At 39.4% G+C, this 27,123-nt stretch overlaps 1 protein-coding gene across 3 annotated transcripts; it reads right to left on the minus strand.

Moving 5' to 3' along the window:
• Positions 1-840: 840 nt before the first annotated feature.
• col21a1 (collagen, type XXI, alpha 1) lies at positions 841-26,048 on the minus strand. 3 transcript variants are annotated; one of them, XM_030747592.1, is made up of 29 exons: positions 26,003-26,048; positions 20,568-20,695; positions 19,885-20,445; positions 19,560-19,725; positions 19,245-19,473; positions 18,110-18,280; positions 16,768-16,845; positions 15,616-15,699; positions 14,347-14,409; positions 13,881-13,934; positions 13,744-13,797; positions 13,586-13,639; positions 9,747-9,800; positions 9,600-9,653; positions 9,466-9,519; positions 9,041-9,094; positions 7,278-7,322; positions 7,131-7,184; positions 7,005-7,058; positions 5,921-5,974; positions 5,303-5,374; positions 4,905-4,940; positions 4,242-4,286; positions 3,898-3,930; positions 3,669-3,815; positions 3,509-3,563; positions 3,235-3,426; positions 3,078-3,155; positions 841-2,935 (listed from the first exon to the last, which is right to left on the minus strand). In XM_030747592.1, exons 2-29 carry the CDS (start codon positions 20,662-20,664, stop codon positions 2,748-2,750), a joined length of 2,880 nt encoding a protein of 959 aa, XP_030603452.1. In that variant the 5' UTR covers positions 20,665-20,695; positions 26,003-26,048; the 3' UTR covers positions 841-2,747. The 3 variants fall into 3 exon arrangements, 2 of the variants coding, with proteins under 2 accessions (XP_030603452.1, XP_030603451.1); XM_030747591.1 differs by lacking the exon at positions 26,003-26,048 and adding an exon at positions 24,720-24,856; XR_004021088.1 differs by lacking the exons at positions 841-2,935; positions 3,078-3,155; positions 26,003-26,048 and adding an exon at positions 24,720-24,856 and having other exon boundaries at positions 3,339-3,426; positions 3,669-3,811.
• Positions 26,049-27,123: the final 1,075 nt, after the last annotated feature.

Below are 27,123 nucleotides of genomic sequence, written 5' to 3' on the forward strand. Positions count from 1 at the left end.
GCTTTAAAGGAGACTCCAGTACAGCCATAATTCAGATACAGGACGAAAGGCGATAAAGGCCTACTGTAAACCACATACTCACTGCAGGTGACTATATGCTTTAGTTTCCATATTTAAAATTATATAAATTCATGAAAAAACCAGAACTGAGTGTGAGTATGTAAGTTTACTGCAGAAAGCTCCATCCTCATGGGGCATTAAATAAACATAAACGAAAGAAGCCATGCTTGGATAATTAAAAAATATAAACAGGCAGAGATTCACATGTGTTGAGTGGCTACTGTCCAAAAATGGGGGGGGGCGTCATCCTTAGAAAAATTCATCCAAATACCATGATGTTGCCACATAGCGCCATCTAGTGTAAAAACCAAAGCATTTTTTCATTTCTGAAGTCTCGCTGCCAGGTACACTCGCCGCCCACAGAAAGCTTTAGCTGAAGCTGCGCTCATCCAAGTTTCCTATAGCAGTGTCCTGAGTGGACGAGCCAGGTGATGAGCTCTCTCTTTCTCTGTCTCCCTTTTTTCTTCCAAAGCCATCACACTTAATCCCCTTTTTAATGCTTCAGTTATGGACGGAAACTCACAGAAGTACAAACCACACCCACAATTTCCATGAGAAAGATGAGATCAGTGATGTGATGGGAGTGCAGAAAGAAAAGTGAAGTTCAGAGACAGGACAGCAAGTGCCAAACAAAGTTCACAAATCATTTCAAAGATATTTTAATTCTAGTTTTTAAACATGGAAAAAAAACATACAAAAGTCATACCTTTACACAAAATAATAAAATTACAAAAGATGTTAAAGAAAAGTCACTGCTGAAATGCACAGATGTGACTCTCTTATAAATAAAAAAAATACCTGCTACAGTAATGAAAGGTAAGCTGGGGAAACCTAAATGGTTTAAAATGTGAAACTAAAATTGGCATGTTCATAGATGGCACATTTCCTTTTATATTTTGCATCCTAAATATAGAACAAATAAGACATGGCAATGAATGAAAACGTACTATGATAGGAGGGTAGCTATTAATTTAACTGGGGTGATATGCTGTAAAAGGTTTTCATGCACAACAGTCAAACTGAATGCTTTATGAACACAAGCTTACAGGAGTGAGTAAACAGCGAGACACAATCAAAGTCACAGTTTTTTGCTGAAACATGCCAATTTCTGTCATAATTCATCACTAAATTATTCACCTATCACCAAGATATTTTTGTGCCCATATATATATATATATATTTTTTTTTTTGCTGAACTTGTTTTCAAGTGGAACATGTGACACTCGCTCTATGTGCAGTAAAAGTTTATAGCACAACATGCAGTGAAGTAACACAAGGGGGCAATATACCAAAGTGTACCAGCCACAGTGACGTACAAACTTCAAGGTTATCAGGGGTCAAATATGTCGGCCAACTGCAGCCAAATACTTTAGTGAGCCTACTTAGGACATCTAAGATCTGACCAAACCTTAACATTCACCAACAATTTGCACAGACAATGTACACACAGGCCATATTTATTTATTTATTTATTTTGGATATTTGTCACACTTAAAATGTTTCAGATCATCAAACAAATTTTAATATTAGACAAAGATAACCTGAGTAAATGCAAAATGCAGTTTTTGAATGATTTAATTTATTAAAGGGGGGGGGGGGGGGTATCTGAACCTACTTGGCCCTGATTGTTGCTGTGATGTTATTTTCACGAAATGCTGCATTAATTTTGTATTTACTTGGGTTACCTGTGTCCAATCTTAAAATTTGTATGAGGATCTGAAACATGGAATATGGAAAAGAAATAAGAAATTAGGAAGGTGGCGCATAATTTTTCACAGCACTGTAGCTTAGGTGCCACACCGGAAGTGGTGGTTTTATTTAGGTGCGGCATTCACAAGAACTGGCAGGGTGCATGTACGTAATTTACTCTAGATTTAGAGCAACATACACCACCTCTGCCTGTACGTGTAATCTGATATGGACACACAGGCCAACACACTACACTTGAAATTTTAAAGGATATCTCGATGTGCATATAGCTAGGTGATGTTAATGTAGTACATGCCATGGGTGGTGCACTAGTGTAAAATCTACATTAAATAAGAGCATGTATCAAAATAGGATCTTTCCTGTGAGTTTATTAAATGCCAAACACTTCATACAATAGCAGGAGAGATAAACACCTCAAACACAAGTTGTGCTCATTACTTATAATAAAAAATTTAAAAAATTAAAAAGATTTAGTCTGACTGTGTTGGAAAAACAAAGTAAGTTTTCTTGATGTTTAGTCAAATATTAGTTGGATGTTTAAGCTTGACAGGTGCTCCATTTACATTGCCTAACTATACACAAACCCTAACATCTGTCAAACTGTAGTGTGTGGCTGTAGCTGTAGTGTGTTAACGGATGGTGTTTGTGTCTATGCGTAGTTAGCTTAAATGCAGTGAGTATTCTGTGTTATATGGCTGGCACATTCAACACCTCATACAAGGTGCTTGGATAAGAGGTATTCAGTGGAGCTAATCATTAATCCTCTTAACACCATTAAATCCTCAAAGCATGTTCAAAAACATCTGAATAATAATAACAAAAAATACCATCAAAGAAACTGTGATGCTCACATAAAAGGTGTCAGAAGAGGTACGTTTTGTTTCCATGACAGAGAGGAACTGTAAAAGTGAGATCTTCCTGAGAATATCTGTTCTGCATCAGCTTTAGACTGGTGCCTGCAGTCACGCTGCCTTACATCAATAGTTTGGGCCTTTGCTGTAAGAATCCCTCCTCATCATGCTACCGTAGCACATGGATGGATCACACACCCCAGGCTCACCAGGGATGCCAGGATTACCACTTTTACCCTCTGGCCCGTTTAGACCAGGTGATCCAGGCTTACCTGGAAGACCTGGTTTACCATATCCATGGGGACCCATTGGACCTGTAGAGAAATAAGTAACAAGCAAACACAATGGAACAAGGACAAAAGCCAAACATCAGATATCTACTTAAATTGCTTCTCCAAGAGCACTTTTACATGGTCTTCTGAAGTGAATGACTAGTAAAAGTGTGATATTCTTTACCTGGAGGTCCAGGAGGCCCTTGGTCTCCAATCGTGACCCGACCAGGGCTCCCCCTCTCACCTTTGAAACCTGGTTCCCCTGCAAATATAAGTGTCCTTGTTAGAGTGATTCTGCAGACGAGTTTTAGGACATGCTGCTAATTTGATACTGCGTTTACCTTTGAGCCCATTAATCCCAGGATACCCTGGCTGACCAGGGTGGCCTGGCAGTCCCCTAGAACCACTGAGTCCAGGAAGACCTCTGAGTCCCTGGGGCCCCATTGGACCTGGTGGACCAGGAGATCCAGGCTGACTCTGACATCTCGTACAGCTACTCTTCTGATTGCTCAGCATCAATGTAGGCAGCTCAGCTAGGACAGTCGATAATAAGATGATTTCAGATGGACAAAATATGCAGAAACAGCTCAGCAGATAGTTTAAAATGATACTCACCCTGAAGAACCTCTCTGCATATCTGTCGAATGTGACTGTCTGACATTGCACTTACCTGTAATGCAAAGTGAGAGGCCATGGCCAAACACTCCATTATACATAACATGATTAAAAACATCTATTGCAAATGAGCTGTTAGTAGAATGTAAGTCACACGTACATATTGTCCTTCGGGTCCAGGTGGACCAGGGGGGCCAGCGTCTCCCCGCAGTCCCCGGGGGCCAGGTGGGCCTGACTGACCCGGCTGTCCAGGTTGTCCAGCTTGACCTTCTTGACCTCTCTGCCCCGGATCCCCTGTTGTCCCTTTCTGGCAAGAATACCACCCCAGTATTAGTAATAATTATTATTCAGGTTAGATTGAGATAAAGTAATTGCTTTAAAGTAATTACCTCTCCTTTCAATCCCATTGGACCAGGGGATCCCTGTCAATCAAAGCCATAATAAATCATTTAAAAATATGTTAAAACATATTCTGAAACCAAGCAGTCTAATGGAGATTTATTATTATTGTTCTCACTACTTACTACTTATTGGCATTTAAAACTAACAAAATTGTGTGTTTAGGATTATGTCAAAATACTAGAATATCAGGCAATAACATATTGCCAGTAAAGCACAGATGAAATTTGAGAGCAGAGTTATAACCAGTGAAATTTTTTATGTTTCAGTAGCACCATCTGTGGGCTAAATATTTCTCCAGATCACAAAACAAAGCTGTTCAAAAGTAACTCACCACACCCCCTGGCCGGCCATGCTCTCCATTTTCACCTTTCAGCCCCTGGTGAGGAAATCGTTAGATCAGCATTAGATTATAAAAGCACATAAAATCAGGTTTCAGACTCTGGCCAATGCAGCATAAGATACTGTAGATGGTGCTATCGATTAAAACTTCCACTCAAAACAGGAAGACTGACATATTTATAGTACTACTGGGATTTCATGTGGTTAAATGTAGCCATTTAATTCCCATTAGAATTACTTAAATTAGTACAATTGTTGTTTACATCCCAGAATAGATCAGAGAAAGCTCCTGTTACACTTTCAAAAGACTAAATGAAGCTGACGTGCAGCCATTTCCAAATCCAGATACGTGATGTGATAAGTGACGATTTGTGAACATTTTAGTAGACTGTTGAAATATCTTGAATTCTATGTCAAAATACTGTTCAGTCAAGAAAGGTTCACCGTTACAGAGTCCAACACAAGCCTGGAATAGTTTTTTTGATTTCCACAGTGTGACTGTAATAGCTGTTTTTGGACAGAAGCAAATCTTAATCCAACACCCAAAGGTGATGTTACGCTGATTAAAAACAGAGGTTGTGTTCGCAACTTTGTAACCGTTGCCTAATCTGCTTTATTAGTGCTCACTGCAGTGTCATTTTGTCTTGAATCTTACCATCTCGCCCCTTTCGCCTGGATTTCCCCTCTGTCCCTGCGAAAACAACAAAGGTATGGATTTTCAGTTTATGGCATGTTTTGCAGCAGGGAAGTAGACACAATAAAGTCAGTTTATAACAAAATAAGACTTCTGACACCTGATAATGAAACTGCAGGAACTAGCTATAACAACCTATAGATGGACAGAGATTGTGATGTAAGGCTACTTGGTATGAGTGTGGAGTCATTTTATAACTGGCATTTTTGTAGCTCGTGGACTTAAATATCTGGATCTGAACAGACTTAAGCCTGACCAGGAAACAAGAGCATATTCAGAATTTTTAACTGTATGAAAGGGAGAAGCGCTCACTGTCAAAACCCCAGCAGAAAAAAAGAAAAAAATGATAATGGTGGTACCTTGCTTCCCTTCACGCCTGGCATGCCCGAGTGCCCTGGTTGACCTGGTCTTCCTGGTTCTCCTGCACTCCCCTTTAAAAGCAGTCAGTTAAACTCCAACAGTTAAAAACCAAGAACAAAAGACACACTACTTTATGAAAGACACCGTTCAGCCACAACATTGTAACCACTTAGGTAATATCGAGTATTGCCTTGTGCCACCAAAACATGTCTGACCCTTCTTCAGAGCACTGATACAGGAGCTGTTGGGGTGTCCTGTGGTGTCTAGCACAGGGCTGTTGGACTTGTGTATAACTGGGTGTGACCTTTGTGGGTTCATACTGTGGATATTCAGTGGGAAGTTTTTGTGGTGTGGCAGGGTGCATTGTCTTGCTGGGGAAGCCTGCTGCTCCCCAGGAGTGTGTAGGTGTTTAGTATGTGCCAAAGTTTGACTGCTAGGACACAAGATTTCCCAGCAGAATCCTGCATTTTTACTACATAAAGTAACTCAGTTTACCTGTCAGTGGTTTTAATATTGTGTTTGATCAGTGTATACTGTGATATTTATTTATATACTGCATTATTTGTTAACTTGCAAAAGTACTTCTTCATCTGGTTCAGATTTAAATGGTAACTTACCGCAAGCCCTGGTGTGCCTTTTATGCCCGGACTTCCTCTATCACCCTTATTCCCCTTAATTAAGCAATGAAACACATCTTACGTTACAGAAAGAATACAATTAAATAACATCCAAACCACATCCTATTAAGAACTGAACTGTAGCTGAAATCTTCATTTTCTTATCATAATTCATTTTCAGTGATGCGTGCAAAAGTTTGAGCATACTTTCATGAGGTTTTGGGATTGTGCAGCTTGAAGTTTAATTGTGTCTAGTCGGTGCTTTCTTTTCCAGTTGAACAAGCCTAAGTAATTGCAGTCTGAAGTTCAGCCATAAGTAGTGCCTGCATGTCCATAAACTGCATTTTCACTCGTGTGCCATTTACCAATACACATTGGCTTGTTAAAAGCAGATCAGCTAATGAAAAATGATTAGGAGACAGCGCGTCCAGACCAGACAAGCCAGACTGCTTACATTTCCACTAAAATTCCACTGACGAAAGCACTAGAGCCTGATCGCTGCTTAATTTAGCTCCACTGGTGAGGCCAGGACATCATTATTTGTTCTAAGTGTATTATAGCAAAACAGTGACCAAACAAAACATGCAATGCTGCTCGCCAAGTAGCTTTCCTTGTTTTTCCAAAAAAGCTTAGAAAGCATCAAAGATTTAAAATGATCCTAACTGATACGATCAATTCAATTAGCATGGGCTAGACAAGATAGGGCTTGGGAATATACTGATGTATGACATCAAACCCTACTGACCTGCTGTACTTGGAGGCAGCTGTGCTGCACTGTAATTCGAGACAACTTCAATAAAGACATGGCTCTGCCTGTAGCTTGCTGGTTGCTAATGCAGGCATGGATTAATGTGGATTAATCTTAAGTTATTGAGTTCTCTGTGTCTCACTTTCAGCTAGCACACTCACAACCCGAGGGCTACGGAGGGGGATAAGCTCACATTTACCTCATAGTTTATCTCGTATTAAATGTCTATTTGTGCGATCAAAGTCAGTCATTATTTCTACTAAGTTTATTCTAGCTTTACAGCACAGCTGTTGGAAGAAGCTCAGACATGATGTTCTAACAGGCATAAATCATTACCTTGGGTCCAGCATGTCCTTGTAAACCAGGTTCACCAGGTAATCCCATTTCACCCTGCAAAAGAAGGGAGAAACTGTGTTGGTAACTCCTCAGATCAAATGTAAACACCAACAGCTTTTAACTTACAGGTGGTCCAGTTGATCCTTTAAAGCCCCTAGGTCCTGGCTCACCAACTTCGCCCTTTAATGAGAATCTTGTCAGTCAAATATAATCATAACAAATGATGCCAAACCATTGTAAGGTTTACTTTGCACATACTTTAGGAGCACCTACCTTTTGTCCTTCCAGTCCTGCGTTTCCTGGCAATCCGGGCATACCCTGAGCGCAATGAAACAGACAAGGTGGCATTGCAATTATTATATTTAGGAATGCAAAGGAGAGTGGATACTGTGGGCCAGTGGTTGAAGTGTGATTTGAACAGGTCTCCAAGACTGTGTCTCCTTGGGGACAGGGGCGCCCTACCACAGCTGAATAAGTTTTTAATGGCAGTGTTGATGGTTGGTTTAGTGACTTGTGCCAGACTAATTCTTAGGTTTTGGAAAGAATCTCAGTTTCCGGCACTGAAAATGTGAACTGAACAAATGATGCCTGTGCCTGTGAGAAGATGCTGGAAAGGGTTAATTGTAAAAATGAGATGGTCAAGGAGCAATGGGACAACTTCTGTGAGTTCATATCCAAAGACAAAAGGAAAACATAACTTGATAGGAATCAGATAATGTGTACTGGATGTTCAGCAAATGAATATTACCCAGTAACTGATTGGACAGATTGTCTCATATACCTCACTCTGTGTCAGTGCCTTTGAACTACCTTGTTCTGTCTTGATGTTTTTAGATCTAATTCAATCAAAATTTAGAATTATTAAAAAAGAAGATATATGACTATCACTGCTACAGGTTTACATTGTAAAAAAAAAAAAAAGAAAGAAATTGCATTTTTGATAAAATACTATGTTTTTATAAGTCCTGTTTCAAAGGCATTGTTTGAGTTTATTAATTATCATTGTGTCAGTATCAATTGTTGCCATTTTCTCAATAAAAGCAACCTTCTCTAGTAGCTGTGGACAGAGAGATGCCTACTAAAATGTGACACTTCCTGGATGTGGTCTGTTAGTTTACAGGAGAAACAGAGTAAAGTAGTTTGAGGCTCTTTTTTTGAGGATAAATTCCTGCAAGTAACAATTTTGTAACATACTTTAAACTAAATCACATAGATCCTTGGATAAACTGTATGCACCTCAATTGAACCTCAGTTGAATACAGGCAAGGCAGTGAGAGCGTAGAGAGCTGCCCATAAACTCACAGGCTTCACCAACACATGAAGAAATCCCCTTGCTGGGATCTACAAAGAAGAACTGCATCTTGTTTTAACTTGAGGAAGTACCGTTTTAATCCTGCCTTCTTGGACACATTGCTAGCGCTATTGTTCTGGTGGGGGGAAAATGGCTTACAGCCTTATGGAGCATCTGACTCATCTTTTGCAGACCCATCACAAACATTTGGACATGGCTTATAATCATGATCAGTGGGGTGGCTGCCCAGTTGAAAGACTTTCTTCCTAAAACAGATTTGCCAGAGCGCCACAGCATTCCCCCGATGAGTTACTTTCACTGCATGCGTCTGTTTGTTACATAACAGGGTTATCCTGGGATGAACTACAGGGGAAATACCCCTAATTTACTGCCTGTCAGGGGTAGTCTCTGTACTGACATTATGTTAACACACTGCAGTATTCATACAATAAAAAGCATTATATGTGCAAACCTGCATGATCCATGAAATCGGCTATTGCACCGACCTACTTTACTCTTCTATTACTACGTTTCTGCTATTATTTCATGTTAGAACATTTGTAAAGGGTCATGTAAAGTACCACGCACACAAAGTTCTGCATTTCTGGTTCAAAATGCTTTGCCAAAAAGTTTCAACCTGATGAACAATATGACACTCAATGTCTAGGACTCCAGAATCTCGAACAACCTGGAAAATACCAAACCTGCACAATCAACACTGTTTATGTGTGTGTTTATGACTCACAGGATGGCCTTCCCTTCCGTCAGTACCAGGAATACCACTGGCTCCGGCTTCTCCCTTAATACATTGGAGGAAACGAACATTTCATTTCATTAAAATTTATTGTTAGGAGCCCTAATTTGGCACCTGCGTGCCAGCCCAACCACTGTGTCAGACTTTTTAGGCAATTTGAGGCAGTCAATCAACATCTATCTAAAATGTGAATTGCACGTTTGATGGTTACAAAAGCTGGGAATTGGAAAAGGATAAGAGGGATACTTGGTTATGCATGATTCAATTTCCATGGTTGCCAAACATCAACAGTAAAACATCGGGAACAGCAAAGTCTTTTAGGAGTGTGTGTGTGCTTATCCAACCTCATGCCTCTATTATTCCCCTAATCCCTGAATGAGATTTGTAACATGCTACCCTGTCAAAAATAAACAGACCTTTTGACCAGGACTTCCTGGAAATCCAGTGTTTCCAGCTCTCCCAGGTAGACCCTGAAATCATAGAAAATTATATTATATACACAGTTATGATGTGCCATGGACTGATTCTCAGCCTTTTTTTAAATACATACAGGTTCTCCCGGAGGACCTTGTGGCCCAGAAGGTCCTATACTTCCTTTTTCTCCCTGAAAATAGACCAGATCATCCAGTTGAAGCATTCATATTTCATGTTTCATGTTAAACATCTGCACTGCTTTCAGGATTGTCTGCACACTTACCACTGGTCCAGCTTTTCCTGGTAACCCTGCTAATCCTGTAGACCCTGCTGCACCCTAAGAAAAGATTTTAACCTTCAGACAGCTGTGCATCAACATCCATTCCACAATATCATCCATGTATGCGATAGACATTGCTGCTAAAACAAACAACTCTTTGCTTAGGAGGACTTTGCTTTGATTAGGAGGACTTCATAACCTCATAGTAAAGTCTGCACTATCACAAATATGCAGCCAGTGTTTGACATTAGTCAGCAGTGGTCTTTTTTTCCTGGATAAACTGTGAATTAACTATTTGGACTGAAACTTCAGGAAGTGACATGTTTTACTGCATCATTTGGCATTTTTAAAATTGTACTCGTTGACCGAAAACCAGACATTAGCAACGTCTCTGTCATGCATTGCCAAGTTAAGGGAACAATGCGTCACTGTATTATCACATTTTCAGGAGAAAAAAAGTGTGATTTTGGAACAAACAGGGAATTGCATCACTTGTTTTTCCCAAATTCTGCATTCAAAACTATGCTAATGGACTCAAGAAGGAACAAATTACTGTACAGTGCGATGCCAAGATGACTTTTGTTACTGGCTGACTCAGGGACTTTCATGGGTGACATTTTTTGTTGCGATTCTTCTTGCAAAAATATGCCAGATATGAAAAATGTTGTAGGAAAAGTGTAGACGTTTCTTCCTTTCTGTCTGAGCTGCATTTATTGCTCACTTAATAAACATGACCCAGTAACATGTTCATACTCAACTGGTCTCAAAGCACACATCAGAAATCTCCTCGGCTATACTACTGTAATCTCGTTTGCAATGGGAAACAAATGAACTATGACAGAGTGATTAAAAAAACAAACACACTCATAGAAACTTCTTTTTTTTTTGTCTTCATACTGCTTTGAGTTTTGATAAATTGTGTGTTGTTTTACTTGTAAATTCTAAGGTATACCACCCTACGTGACAACACAGAGCGTGAAACTAGGGACAGCTCCTGGACGCAGTGTTAAAAGCACTGACTGGCTCATAATAAGGAGCTCTTGTTAACAGGTGTGCTCACTTTCCAGGCTGAGCTGTGGTTTTCACTGATTTCAGCTGAAATGAATGCCACCATTGTAGTTACAGCATTAATGAACTACAGAGATCAATATCACAGGCTGGATGCCCACATAATTAGCAACAAATTGTTCATTGAAGAGTGATGAATGACTGTGGCCACGAACAACTACCACAGACTGTAAATACACAAATATAACCTGGAATTATGTTCTCCTGACTTAATTTGGCAGACAGCTCATGTTTCTGTTCTCCGCAACCTACGCCAGGAAAATAAGAGTGCACCCTGGGTGGTCTTACTATATGGGAGCAGCTTGGAAAGGTAGATTTTAAATGTGTTTGCATCCAAAGAAAACTGTTTATTCTGCAAAGGGACGAACCTAAAGAAAACCCTTTGTAGCGCTCTGCTAGGAAAGGGTTTTCAGATATTGTTCTGTGTTTGCAACACAAAACAATAGTGATTCTGAGTGGAAACGCCTCATAACCCAGACATGAGGGGAAAATCTGTTTCCTAGTTTAATTTAGACTATTTAAAGCTGATTGCCAAATGGTTGCAATTTGTGATATAACATTTATTTATTTCTCCCACTGCTAAGAGGATTTCATGCACAGAGTCATCTAGTTCAATGCTCTTTTCACTGTTTTGGCCCCACAATGGTGGAATGTCCCTCAGTGAAGTCAGGACAGAAAAGCCTCTGTCCATCTTGTGACGCAAACTAAAAAAATGCTTTTTCAGACTGCTACCTCTTACTCAGCAAGAGCGGTCCAAGACTGCATGCCTCTGCCAAGGCTGAAAAATTCCCTCTGCACCATCCATGAATTAAATCCCCGCCTCCAGAAAGATATCTAGATCTGGATTAGTTTGTGATATTGATACGATGTCTCTCAGTTTTTCTGTATTTCTTGTAATGGTAAAGAAGTCTTCCAAAATTTCCTGGCTCTAAACTCATTTTTAGATCCACTCTAAAGCACGTATCACTTATAATTTGGGCCAAGCCCCACTTCTGGTAAAATGTTCATGCATAACTTTCAGAGTAGTCCTGCAAACAAACAGACGAACACACATCAAAACCAAACCAACCACACAACACATAAAATCTTTTAGCATGTTGTTTAAAAAAGAGGCACTCCCACATTTGGATGATATTTCCATTTTGCTCCGCTATAGTTAAAATGCACTTTTTGTAAGTCACTTTTTGGACAAAAGTGTCTGCCAGAAGAATGTAATGCAAGTAGAGGTCTAATTATGGGATTTCAAAAGAGCGCTGGAAATGGCATAACAAAATAAATAAATAAATCCACCTGATCCTTAATAGTGCAGTCTCTGTTTGGTTCTGTCCACTAAGTGACCTAATCAAAGAAAGACGAGAAGACAGTCCAGCCACTTGTAAAAACCTAATTTGATACATCCTGGACACATAAGTGAAACCTATAATACCAGGACAGATGGTACAAGAGGATTTACTCCAGGTGCAGAAATCTGTCAGCAGCCAGCTGAGTTTTTAGACTAAAATTAAGTGCTTTAATTGTTCTCCCCTTCAGCCAACTAGCAGGGGGCCCTGTGGTCCTATTGTTTACTGATGATATGGCAGAAATAATGCAGTTTACAGCAGCTGTATTAACTCACTGAACTTTAAAGCAATGCTAAACACAAAATGCAGTTCAGAAGAACATAAAAGTGACTGTTGTGCAGTGTCTGTTGTTGCTGTTTCAGTTACTGAATAAGCACAAAATGCTGGATCACTTAGGCTTCGCCTGCTTTTACTTGTGACGGTGCATTTCTCCAATTAATACTCCTCTGTGGAAGATTTCCAGACTTTCTTGTTGCTGGTTAAAATTTCAGTTTTATCCAATTTTTATTTGGACCCGTTGTGGCAGCTGACACATTTCAGCTTGCGTTTGCTTTATCCTATCCTCTAACAGAGTGCATGTTTTCTATTTGTGTTACTGAACAGTGGAAGCTGTTATTCAGCTGATGCACCATTTATTGTGGGCAAGTCTCGATTCTTTAACTTTGTTTTATTGTCATTTAAGGCTTAGAGATTCCATCCATCCATCCATCCATTTTCTGCACCACTTATCCAATTAAAGATCATGGGGTGGTGGAGCCTATCCCAGCTGTTATAGGATGAGAGGCAGGGTACATCCTGCTCACACAGTCTATCCATGACTGAATATAAAATGCACTTGTTGTAATCAAATCCTAGCACCTCTACCTTAGATATTGACATTATAGAGAGACTAAGGAGTAAGGAGAAGATGCAACTGGAGACAAACAAGACACCAGGAGAAAAAAAGATACACCCCTGGTTCTCTTTTAACATTCTTAGGAAATGGTGGTACAAAAGTCAGGAAATATGAACACATTTAAAAGGTCTCTGATGACCCTCCTGCTCTCTCTGCTCTCTTATTCCACACTATAGATGCTGTACTTTTTACTCTCCCAATGGATCTGGCTTTATCTTCAAAACATATGGCTTCTGCCGTGATTGATGCAACAATGTTCAAAGTTGATGTGTCTAGCAGGGATTTCCTGTCAATCCTACATTTGATCTCATAAAAAAAAGATTTAGCTTGACAATTCAATGTGTTTTTCTACTTTTAACTATCATTTGTTTGTTTGTTTTTTTTCTTTTTTCCTTCCAGCGTTGGATAGTAAATGCATGCAGACATTTTGCCCACTTTCCATGCTTGAATTGAATTCTACATAAATATTAGTGAATAGCATCTAGATACTATAGCAATGAATAGAAATTAGCCAACAATTGAACAAATAACATCAGCACCTTCTCGCCTGGTTGTCCAGGTAACCCTGGTAATCCAGGAATACCCCGCTCACCCTGGAAGAACAGACTTGTGTTAAAAAATGTCTTAGTGGCCACAAAGTCATGCTGCAGTGCTGTGAAATAAGCTGCACCACAAATGTGTTTTTTGACCTTCCTACCGAAACACCGGGCCTCCCTTGCTCTCCCTTGTATCCATCTGGTCCACGTGACCCCTCGAAGAAGGAACACAAAACCAGCTTTAAATTTACTACACTTGATGCTTATTGCTGACTTCATCCACTGGTTATTGATTTACCTTAATCCCTGGAGGACCTGGCTGGCCTGGAATTCCTCTAAGGCCAGGGATACCCTTGAAATAAAAAAAAAAAAAAAACACAAGAAATACACATTTGTTTAAACATTTGAATCCCCTCCACTGTGCGCATACTCTCTGCGTGATTCTAGGCTGCAGGCAAATGTTTTTTCTGAGTTTTTGATCATGCTGTAGAACATGTGGTTCACTTTTGGATCGTTTTCATCACCACCATGCTCCCAGTGCTGCTATATGCAAAGATGTTTCTTATTTAACCATTGGAAAATTAAGTAAATAAGCGTATTTACCACTGTGTTTTAACATTTTGAGGCAGTCCTGACCACATAGAATGAACAAGAAGAAACCATTATGATCTAATGGACACAGTTACTCAACTGGTTTTCTCAAAAGCTGTTGTGGATGCTGCTGTTGGCGATTATGTTTGTATATTGAACTATGTAGTACTCACAGGCTTACCATCAGCACCAGGAGGACCAGGCTGACCAGGCATACCACTGCTTCCTTGTTCTCCCTAAAGAAAGTGGAATGAAGTTATTCACAGTGTCTGGCTAAAACAGAGTGTTTGTATCATGCAGTCTCAAAGCAGTAAAGTAATCCATTTAACACATCTGTGGTAACAGTAAACTTTCTCAGAGTGTTGATTTAATTTATCTATAAAGTATGCTGAGCAAGCTTGTTTGTCTAATGTAAGATGTACCATGTGGGGTCTTAAAGAACATCTGCACGCCAGCAATGCTCCCAGCATTTTGGATCTATTAGAAAACGTAATAAAAGCATACTGGTGACCTTATAAACACAAACAGTAACAAAGAGGGTCCCTTGCCAAGCTAATATCTCTCTGAGATGCTTGTATAAAGGATTTTATGACCGGGGCTTTTTGATACCCTGTGATCAATAATAGCAAACATGTAGGTTTTATTCCCCACGCTGGTCATTTTCCACTGCACCCGGTATTTATTTTTGACAGTGGTCTGTATTGGTTTAAGAAAAAACTGGAATAGAATACATACATGTCCTTACAAGACCAACTTTTACAGAATATGCCAAGCCTTACTGGAGAAAAAAAGGCCACTTAGTGCATCCATCAATTATAATACTGTTAGTTTTCAGCGGGGAACTGTGTGCTTAAGAGCTTAAAGTGCTAAAACTTCCCACTCAGTGCCATTTCTGGCACAATCTTTGTTCACAGGCTAGTTGGATCTGACCTACTGGTAAACCTCGTGTGTTCATCATTTAATTATCAGCACCATTTAGACAAGACCTTTCACTAAGGCTGAGCTTTAAAAGAGAGAAGGTTTGAGTTTTGCCTTTAGACAGTTTGTCATTCCTGAGTTTAAACATAAACTAATACTGTTAAAGATTAAGTTGTTTTTGTCATATTTAATCTCTTCAGTCCACTGCAGTTTAAAGCAAATATTTATCAGGCTGTTGGGACACTGAGGAGCTGGACAAGGCAGGAATGTATGCTGAAGCAGGAACAAAGGCGATTTGTCTGTGCGTGAGCGAAATTGCGCAAAACCAAAAATGCTAAATTTGATCAAAATTGGTGCAGAGTTGGCACACGGGCAAAGAAAGATCTCATCGCTAGATTCAGATGATTTTGGTTAACACAGGGCAATAGGGTGTCTGAGCGATCTCGTGGTTAGATAATGTGTACAAAGAAACAGGATAAAAGGCAGAGAGTGAGAGGAAGGAGACAGAAAAAAATAAAGCTGACCTTCATTCCTGGCTGTCCAGGGGGTCCAGGAGGACAAACACAGGGCTCTGGAGTTGGATCGGTGTAATCAGGACTATTAGAGCACTGTAATGAACAAGCATAACAACACATCACATCCACATACTACAAATAATGTGCAAATCTCTGATATAAAGGCTGATTCTTTCAAATACTGTTCTGTGTTGGGTGGGTATGGAAATTATTAGATTTTTTTGGTTCATTAAAATTGAAAATATGCATCACAATTTCTTAAAACCATTTAAAAATATGTGGAAAGTTCTAAAACATCAGAGAAAGATATGAGACTCAAAGGATTGAAAACAGAGAAAAGCATCAAATCCTCAGACATCAGAAGGTGAAATAAAATGCTTATTTATGAATAGCTCATGTTATATTTAATAATAATAAAATTAAAAAGCATTAAAATATTATTTTTAACATCATATCTCAGTGTGTTTAAAAAATAGGCTGAATATGAGCTCGTTGCTAGTTACTATAGCCCACATTGTATATGCACAATGTGGGCGTTTCTGTCTGTCAGGAAGGTGTCGGTGAGCCTCCATTCAAAAGAAAAATGATGACCGAACTTCCAAATAAACCACTGAGAAGCACACACGGAGAGAGGAGAGAAGTAGCGATACTTGGAAAGCATTTGTAATTTTAGGCTTCTCATCTTGTCTCTTTTGATATTTTTATCCAGCAGCTTCTCATGAAAAACAGCTATTTGGCACTGGCTTTGCGGTTATAGCAAATCCCGAGCCAACAACAGGCCACTGCTTCGCAAACACAGTTCGAGCCAGCAGGCAATAAAAAAAAATATAGTGCAACATGTCTGAAGCTGAGCCATGGTTCTTCCTCCAGCAAATTATTCTGTGCGTGAACAGATGTGTCTTAACATTAATATGCTGAGCTTACACCTTCACTCGTAACACTACAATACACTACTGATGAAATAACAAGCAAGAAAGCGTCGTTTTACGCCACGCAGTGTGAGGTGTGGAGTTTACCGATGATGAAATGTTTGGCTGCGCCATTGTGGGGTGCATTAGAGAGCAGAAGCAGATGTAATTAGAAGAGGTGAAAAGTAGGTGAAGGAACGTTATCTTTTGGGTGGAAAAGCAGGTGCTGGGCCAAGCAGACTCATGTACTTACAACTCCAGGTATTTCACACGCTGTCTCTCGGTTATTCTGCTCAGGGTCACAGTAAATGCGAAGTTTCTGAATTTCGAACTAAAAAAAAATGTAAAAGGAAGAAGTTGTTGTTAGAAACAAAACTTGGGGACAAACAGATCGTAACATCGGGGCAATTACGCGATGCTTATTTTAGTTTTTAATCGGTGCTTTGCCACTAATGAATTGAAACTGCTATTGCAAAACTGCTAAAGCAAAGACAAATGCCCTCATTGGCAACTGAGCTGCTACATGTTGCCAGATCTCCCTCAGTGCACAGAAATGTTCTGTAGTGATGTTACACTGTTCTTCCATTATTTGGTTATTATTGGTGGTGAAATGTCTCCAGGAGGTCCCATGGACTGCGTCACTTCAGTTACCATGTGAGCAGAATAACAATAATTTATATCATTTCTAGCCTCATGAAAGCCCAGATCAACCCATAGCTTTGATGATAACATTGACTTTAAACCTAAATAGGTTTAAATATAATAAGAATTTCTGGATCTGTTGGCTATTTTTTTTTCATAATGTTTGTGTAAATTGACTGGTTTAATCGTTCTCTGTTTTTAGAGGCTCAGTTACAAAAATCTGTTTCCAGTTACAAGTGCGTTTATCCAGAAATAATACTTACACAAGTACACTGACATTGTTAAAGGTCTTAAAAATTCATGACCCTTAACAATGGATCAACACATATAATAACATTCACTGTGGTTAATGTCAATATATTCCCAGGAATGTTAAATCTATGCATGAATAAATGTTGATGTTCTTTCAAGGATTTTCTCATGGTACATAATTCTTCACATGTCTTGTTGTAGTTCTGATGAATCTTATTTCATTAATAACACTGTGGTACAATAGCGACACGACAAACCTGCATATCTTTTTGCATACTTGTGGGCCTTCGGTATTATATATGGCTTATTGTTTGTGTTGCATAATACTGAAAATAAAAATTAAAACACATATAGTGGAGAAAGCAATTATTATTATCTTTGTAGTATGCTATGTTTGCTTTACTGTTTGAGAATTGCCCTCCATATATCCTTCAATGGAACAAGTTACAAGACAGCACAATTATGATTTATTACCAATACAACATTTTTGGTGCAAATTGTGCCAACTGAGACAAATAAAATGATTAATAAGACCATGTGGACAAAAGGGTTCATTTTTGCCAAGGATTTATCACCCACTGAGTTAAACATGTCTCTTAGGAGGTAGCAATAAACTGAGTAGTATTGTGTGATCTAGTTAAAAACATATATCAGTACTGAGTTTGCTTAGGTAGTCATTAAACAAATGCTCATGGACTTACTGGCACTGTTGTTTCCTTTCTGACGTATTTTCCTACTTGGGTTTTTCCATTGATGAAAATGCCAACAGGGGGCTCCAGTGATAAGGTTTCAATTTCCAAGTCATCAACATAAAGAGTAACGTCCTCTTCAGTGACCAGCAGACGTAGTTGGTGCCATTTCTCATCAAACAGCTTCATTTATCATAGAAAAAACAAAAATGCTCAATATGCTTTAAAACAACCTATGGTGAACCTATTATGCTCATTGCTAGATTGTTTTTGTTTTGTTTTGGGCTTGTTTTTTTTGGGGGTGGGGTGGGGGGGTGGGGGCTGTACAAGATTATCTTTGCATGATTCACAGTTCAAAATAATTTTTACTCTGTAATGGGCCTTTTCACTCTATTTCAGCTCACACTCCCATTAAGCCAGGCTTTTTCTGATTGGCTGCCCCTCCCGAACAGAAGGTTTGAACAGCAGGTGGGTGGGTCTTCTCAGAAATTGAAAAAAAAAACAAACAAAAAATGGCTTTTTCTGTGTTTAAAGCAGTGTGAAGGCTTTGCAACAGTATTTATAGCAAAAAATAAGGAAGAGCATAATAGGCACACTTAAAAAAACAGTGTTTACAGTCCTGTTAAAAACAGGAAGCAACAGTTAGCTGCAACATTTGATGTTTTACCTTCTTCAAAGCCATTCGAGGCTGACATCACAATTACATTTTGTCAGCAACACACTTTAATGAGTATTATTTGGCAGCTGCAGTACAAAATAGCTACCATGCAATCTCACAATACCTATTTGGGAAAGTTATGCTTGCCCACTTTAATTTTAAAGGTTTCCACTGTATTACAAACACACAACAGCAAGCTGTTTCCAGACAGTTTTGAGACGTGAGCTAACAATGGGACTCAAGATCAAGATGTTCTGAGAAAGAAATTTTTATGGCTGTGCTGCAGCTTATAATTTAACTATAGTGGAGATAGTGTTTTGCATTTCTAGCTGAAAAATATATTGTATTTAATAAATATTGCTTCCTGTTTCTGTCCATGTTGATAACTGAGCATATATAGTTTAAAGTATTAGTAAAAACTATTAAAACTACAAATACACTTTATAAAATTTAACATTGCATTAGGCTGGATGACACAGTGTTACTTACTCTTGCTGTCTGTTGTGAAAACGTAACAGTCTGAATCCCACTTGGTGCCTTGCTGGTTGTTGTGAACATGACGGTGTGGTCAAAACCGTTTAAAGTTAATGCCATCTGAGGTTTGCCATCTCGTGTCTGTACTCTCCACAGGTCCCACTCCTCCTCTGCCACCGATCCTTTGTACCGCAGCGTGGCCACGAAAACATAGGATGGAGGCAGGCCATCAGGAAAAAGGTTCCTGAAAAACAGAATAAAGAAAAGATGGTCAGCGTGTGCACTGACAGATAAAGATGGTACAGAAAAATGAAATGGATCTATAATTACCGTGTAGCTTCACTCAAGTCAACACGAGATGTCACCTGATAGGCCTTAGTGCCATAAAATGCCCCTTGAGTCTTCTTTGTTTTTTTTGCCAAATTTAAATGTAAGAGGATATCAAAGCCCTTTTCATCACGGGAATCTATAGGAATTCTGGCGGGACAAACGGTCTCTGTGACAAAGAAATGCAACAAAAAGGACAGAGTGAGAGGCTGGATGCTCAAATGGAGTTCTCTATATTAAGAAAAAAAAATGCTGATGCTGGCATGAGAGTATTATTTGACCACATTTGATCACCTGTTGCGTCAGACAATAATCAGCAGAGGCTTACCTTCACACAGTTTCTGTCTTATGATCTGCATGATCCTGGAAATAGCTTTGTAGTCCTCAACAGAGAAGACATAAGTTGAAAATGGCTTGTTTGCAATGGCCCTCAACTCATCCATTTCTGTCTCTGACCCAACACCAATTGCAAACAAGATTACTCCTTTTTTCCTCGCTGCCTCAGCTGCCTTCAGAACCTCATCTTGAGACTTCCCATCTGTGAGGACAACAGCAATTCTAGAAACGCCTGCTTGGCCACGCTCAGAGAGGCCAAATAGTCTGTCTGTAGCAAACTCAATAGCTGTCCCTGTCCTTGTGTTACCCCCCCTATATTCAATGGACTCCATTGCCTTGATGAGGTCTTTGTTGGTTGAGTGCTTCCCCAGAGGTATTTCTAAATGGGGTGTGTCGCTGTACTGGACAACTCCAACCTGGGTAAACTTCTGCCCAACGTTGAAGCTTGTGGTTATGTTGACTAGCCATCGCTTTACTATTTCAAAATTGACATCTTCAACACTCCATGAGCCATCTAGAATAAAGACCAAATCACATGGTGCAGTCCTACAACCTGAAGTGGAAAGGGAATACACAATTAGCAGTGTACAAAGCTGTTTTAATAAATCATATCTAGCTAGACAGCAAGCATTACATTTGATTACATGTGGTAAATGAAGACAGAAACATTCTTACTTCTTAGGTCTTCATCTTGAGCTGCACTAATCATATGGAGAAGCATGAAGCACACGCATCTTAAGACACAATGCACGGATGTTGCTTTGTAACCCATTATGGAGCAGTAACTAGTTCCAAATGTACACCTACAGGAAAAGGAAAAACATGCTTTGAATTGTACGGAAAAAGAAATGGAGAAGTTGAGAGAGAAGTTAATGATTCAGACTATTGTTTTCCCATTATTATTCTTATTATGTATTTTGCCCCCCCCCCCCCCCCCCCCCCCCCCCAAAAAAAAAAAAAAATCAAACCACATGTAGGTAATTATAAAGGGCGTGCAGTACCTTACATTATGACAAGTATGTTGGCTATGTTACTAGGTTCTTCAAAATGATGAATGATTCAAGCTTTGTGTACACATGCAAATTAGAAGCAACTGTGCAGCATTTACGAATTCAAAGTCATGGTAACTGTGTAAATTAACAATTCATATCTATGTTATGTATTTAATATCACAAGTAATATTGTATACTTTACTGTTAGGTTGAGACCCAAGTTAAGTAGAGAACATATCTATCTATCTATCTATCTATCTATCTATCTATCTATCTATCTATCTATCTATCTATCTATCTATCTATCTATCTATCTATCTATCTATCTATCTATCTATCTATCTATCTATCTATCTATCTATCTATCTGTGAAAAATAATCATTGAGAGTGACACCTTTCACATTAAAGATAGGTATTTGATTTATTCCACGTTCAACATAAAATATTGACTGGAGCAGTTTAAAATCAAAGTTGAATGATAGTAGTGGTGTTTTAAAGGTGTAGACCTCAGCAGCAGAATACTAACTCTAGCCCAGAAAGTATTTTTTGGCATCAGCCACACATAAGGTAATGTAATTGTGACATAATGCAGGACACGTTTTCACATTAAGCTGCTAAACCGCAAAAGGAAAAACTACAAGGTATCATGCTCTGTTGACAGCACTACTCACTAGCCATCCAGAACGTGACATGACTGACTCGTACTGGGGCTATCGGGTATAAATCCTATTAGGCTTTGTTTGCTTATATTCACTTCCTTCTTCCAATGCTGCCACAATTACTGCATGACTCCAGAAATTCCATATTTACTAATAAGTACCACTAATGTTCTCACGTCTCCCTTGCATCTTTCCTTCATGTGGTGCACAATATTTTTTTCCAATCTAGCCCCACAGTACACCTAAGCATTTTCCCTTCAAGCCTCATCAACCACATCCTCACATGGCTCAGTCAGCTTCACCAAATAAACAATTCATTGGACCTCTGACCACAACTGCTCTAAAAACCAGTGCTCAGTGTTTCCTGTGGGATTATCAGCTGTTTCCTCAAATCTGCTGCCATTTGCCAATCTCTGCCCACTCTTGGCCCAAATACAGAACGCCTGCCCAGAAAAGCTTCACTCCCACACTTTTCCTCCTCCTCTTCCTTCTTTCCTATCAGCACATGGCGAAATCTTAACCGGTGTCTGCCACATGCTGCTAAAAAAGTACAGCAGTTATGTTGTCAGGTGGGTCATTCTTAGAGTAAGGTTATTATACACTCTGATAAAATGTTTAAAGTTTTGGCATGTCTGAACATAGAGAATTAAAGTTTGGGAAGATGCCCAAAGTATGCTTAAGTGTTTGCACTTATGATGAATCACTTTTGATTTACTTCCATTTTTGAACTCTCTTCAGGCGATTCATCACTTTTATGACTATACTACATTAGCCTCGCTTGTGCTAATAATTGGCTGACTAATTGATGCTCTCCATCATGATTTCACTTCACAGCTTCTACTATACACCTGCACAAGACTGTTATCGAATGACATTGAAATACAACAGATTCAAGGCAAGTGCAACACTTGACACAAGGCAGAGATTGTCCTTTAACAACACTTGATGTCAGAAAAAAATATGTCTGTATTTTGTTCAGTGTATTTCTGTTCTAAAACCAGGTAATACAATGAAAGCTTCATTTCTATATTTGGCATAATGAGTTAGAGAGCGCAAACATTTGATGGTGTGTTGCTCCTTTGGCTTTTCTATTAAATCATCTTTTGCAATGGTTCCCAACATGTGAAAGAAAGAAACTGCTGACATGCTAAAAGGAAGCGGTTACAAATGAGGACCAGATATGCTGCATGCATTATAAGACTCAGGCCTTGTGGAAGGAATTTGATGGGGAGAATCTGACCATACACCTTTTCAAATGCATCTCATTGTGATATGTAAAGGTCAGCGAAACACTGAGCAATGAACAATGACCTTTGGCCTCCCAAGTCTTTGTATTCCTGTGCCAACAAAGGGGTCACACTCTTTAAGGTGACTGAGTTTTTCCACCGTGTAAACTCAATGTGGAAGTAACACCAGCTGAAGGAGGCGTTAAGCTGCCATCGTTGTGCAAGCCGTTTTCCTCAGAATTTTTTCCCCACTAGAGAGCTGGAGGAGTTTGCTGGAAAACCCCCTCACTGGCAGTGTCCAGCCAGGATTACTTTCCCCTCAACTGACTTTCCTCAAACTGAGTATTTCTACACCTCTGCTCGAGCCACATGGAAATCATTTACGCCATCAGACAGTCAAATTCCAGCTGTGGACAGTGACCAGACACATGTAGTTATGATGAAGGGAGTCATCCTTCATCGAGGAATAAAAAAAAAACAAAACAACAAAAAACCCCAACATTACACATGCTGTGCTATCATCCTTCATGCTCCGTGTAGCAGAGTTAACAGGTGCACTCATGTTGTAGGTTATCATCCTGCTGGCTCAGTGATCTCTTGAGTTATTGGGGCAGCACAGGCACTATTTAGCTCCATGTTTTGGTTTTGGTGATCACAAAAGTGAAGCTGGTATGCAGAGTATTAAGTAAAACAAACTTAAAAAGTCTAAAATAACTGCCACAAGACACTCGTTCTGTGCTGAATCTGCTGTTTGTTACATTTTTTTTTTTAACCTTAGTAAGATTTTTGTGAGGCTTAGTTTAGTAGCACTTTAGCACCAGCTGGGAATGCTGTTCAGGAAGCTGCTGAACAAATGATTTTGCACATTTCCCCAGATAACATTTCACTTGTTCAGGGTGGGCGACACACACTGAGTCATTACAGATACTAATGACAGTATCAGACTTCCTAGTTTGTGCTTAACAATTATAACTCACTTCAAACGTGAATTATTTTATTTAAAAGAAACCATGATACCACTTTTGACTTCTGACCATATTCTTCTATTTGTTTGGTTTCTGTAGTTTATGCAATGCAACTGCAGACTTTAACTCCACGTGAACTGCTGAAGTTAAAGTTATCTGCTGCAAATTTGGCTAAAGGAAGTTGTTCCATTCCAGAAACAACAACTGCTGTTCAGCATGTGCAGCAGTTGCCAAGATCGGGGGGGATTTATTGCTGCCAAATTCTTCAAGCAACAAGGGAAAGACAAACCCCATCAGTTGTTCTGCGTGGAAATCTGTTCGACTAATCCAAACAGTTAAATAATGTCTTGTAAAACATTAGCTCATAGGGATCCTATAGCTTTTCAGCAAACATGTCCACTTTTAGACAAGTTCATTCCTTCTTCACAGAGATGATTGCTCTTGACATGCATACAATTTTCACATCTTGAAAAAACTGCAAGAGTACAATGCATGCAGTGCTGTGGTGCATTATCCAGTATGTTTGCAGAGATTCAAGAAATATGAGCCTAAAAAATGCATTATATGAGAAGAGAAAAGGCCAGGAAAAATCCCAAGATGAATTCCATTCATTCTTTTAATGATAGTACTATAAACAAGGGACTGATAACTTAGTTAATGTGTTCAATATGCAACTGCAGCAACAAGTGTAATACACCAAACTGACTAAGTCATATTTGAGCAGTCAAATCTGAGCAGTGCTACCACATTATACCACACAGAAACACAGAGAAGAAACTCGACATGTGAATTTCAGTGAACACTTTGAAATTAGCTATCTACTGTTTAAATGTTATATATGTGGTTATATAACAGTTGTATCGCTATTCACAAAAAGAAAGAAAAAAAAAAAGCACTAGACTGCACAACAGGATCTCTAAGTTTAAAAAGTCCTTTTTTTTTTTTTTGCCTGACGGTAAAAATGCAAAGGAAGTCAAAAGTTACCAGTAAGCGTCCAAGCACTTGTGTGAATTCCCATTAATCCTCTCATTGAGAGCCAGTGATCAATACCGTTCACAGCCCCAGACTCACAGAAAGTGGATTTCAGGAGAAGTGCACATGTTTCACTGCTGAATGAAAGCCTGCCCTTTCTAGCAGCTCTCCTCTGTTTCTGTCCTTCTTCCTCTCAAACCGGCCCCCCTCACTCCGGACTTTTACTGGCCCACAGCCACCTTCAATTACCATGGGTGGAAAGAGACGCAGATAAGGAGTGCATGAAATAGTGAAGCAGACAGCCCATCTCCGACAGTCCAAAGGGAAAATAATTGTAATGAGCAGAACCTCTTTCCAAGTGTTGAGGGTTTGGATTGTTGCTTGAGGCATAACCGGAGAACATGGAGTTTTCTGGATGCAGAACAAGCATGGGCTCAGCATACAGCTTTTAGTGTACTGAGTCACACATACTGTATTCTTTCATGGTATCTACACCAGGATCCAGAGTGCTCACCAATGCATTACACTACTCCTGTTTGATTTCCTCCTCCATCACTCCACTTCATCACTCAAAGGGACAGCAGGTTATGTTCTACAATGAACAAGGTGTGAGAAGCTTCTGCAGTGCTTTCCTCTGCACAGGCAGCTGGAAGTCCTCAGAAATGTACAACTTAATCTGCTATCTGTAGAGCAAGCAGATTTCATTTTGAGCCACGCTAACAAGTTATATCATGTTTGTACTCAGAGGCAGCCTGCTCTGCATCAACTAATAACAGCAGCAGTGTTTAGAGGCTCTTGTGAAGGCTCCAAAACCCTGACAAAGTATTGAACACTGTACTGCACAGCACAGTGCATGAACTTTACCTTGAAAACAAAGGCATACAGTAGCAAATCTGTGCCAAGCCATGACTCATAGTGCTAAATATGCAACAGTGCAGCATAACAGATTTATACTACAGCATAATATTAACATTTGCAACTGTTAATACATCCAAAAAGAATGCAAAAAACTACACCAACTAAAATACACACATTTGTTTTCCCTATGTGAGGTCCTGTGAATCCATCTATTTGATTATCAACAATAATCAATAATTATAATGCTATATAAATTAGTTTTTAGAAAATAAAAAAAGGCCAATGATTTTGATTTTGATTATTCTTCATTTTAATTACCTTAAGAATTAAGAATGAAATTGGCACAATTCTCTACATTGTCCAATTAATGTATGGGGTAAACCAAATCAGTAAACAAACCAGTGATAAAATATCTAAAAATAACAAAATCATCTTACGCTGAGAGCAGCAGTGGTTCCCTGATGACGCCCTTGTTGACCCTGAGCCTCAGCACACTCTGGTGGATCACACAGGCATATACTGACTTGGTTCTGGGAACCTGGGAGTGGCCAGCCTTCTGGTGAGACCAGACTTTCCAATGCTGAGTAATCTCCTGTCTCTGTGGACTATAGTTTGTGACCAACAAGAGGCGAATATGAAAGAAACCACACAGGAGGAAATATTTGTTTATTCTAGCAGAAACCTCAGAAACAGACCAGTGGTCATAGCTGAAAATATGATTGACCTGACATGATTAGCTGTTTTGTAGTTTAGTGGAGTCTGTTGAAACTTTCTAATAAGTCCCATTTGATTTATGTTACTGTAGTATAAAAAAAATCTCTCTGTGTTTGTCTGTTTCTTTGTCTGCAAACTCCTCTTTCATTATCAGAAGTTGAACAGTCAAACTTGGCACACAGGCACATTTTTGTGATTTGTACCCCAAGACCCCAGGCGCAGGCGGTGCAGAGATGCCCCTGAGACAATCCAGCACATAACAGCAGGTGCAAGATGCTAGCAGGCAGGGCATACATGAAATGCCATAACCAAGTGGCTGTCAAATGGGATACACCCCCAAGGGTGGTCAAGCTTAACAGAGCTAAGGTCCTGTGGGACCTCTTAGCAGGTCACCTACTAATTGGAAGGTTGGTGGTTCAATTCCTGGCTGCTCCGGGCTGCATGCTAAAGTATCCTTGGGCAAGATACTGAACCCCAAGTTGCTCTCCATTGCGTGTGAATGGTAGACAGTAAGTACTTAGTTTTTTTTAATATGGAAGTGCTTGAATGAATGGGTGTGAATGGGTGAATGCAAGCCTGTTGTATAAGCACTTTTTTTTTTTTATACTTTTTTATTGAGATGAAAGTTGTCAAGTCATGCAACAATAGTCCCGATAGGAGGGGTGAGTTAAGGACAGACTGGTGGAAAGCTAATTTTGATTTTTGTAACATTATTTCAACTGGTATTACTCATTTTAAGAGTACATCTCATGTGTTGGTTTATTTGTGTCACAATCTGCTTTAAAAGATTGATTTTATACATTATGAGTTCAAGTTCAGTAAGCTTTCAGTTCTGGTGTTAAGG

Source organism: Archocentrus centrarchus, chromosome 15 (genome assembly GCF_007364275.1).
Source record: "Archocentrus centrarchus isolate MPI-CPG fArcCen1 chromosome 15, fArcCen1, whole genome shotgun sequence".
Taxonomy (NCBI): domain Eukaryota; kingdom Metazoa; phylum Chordata; class Actinopteri; order Cichliformes; family Cichlidae; genus Archocentrus; species Archocentrus centrarchus.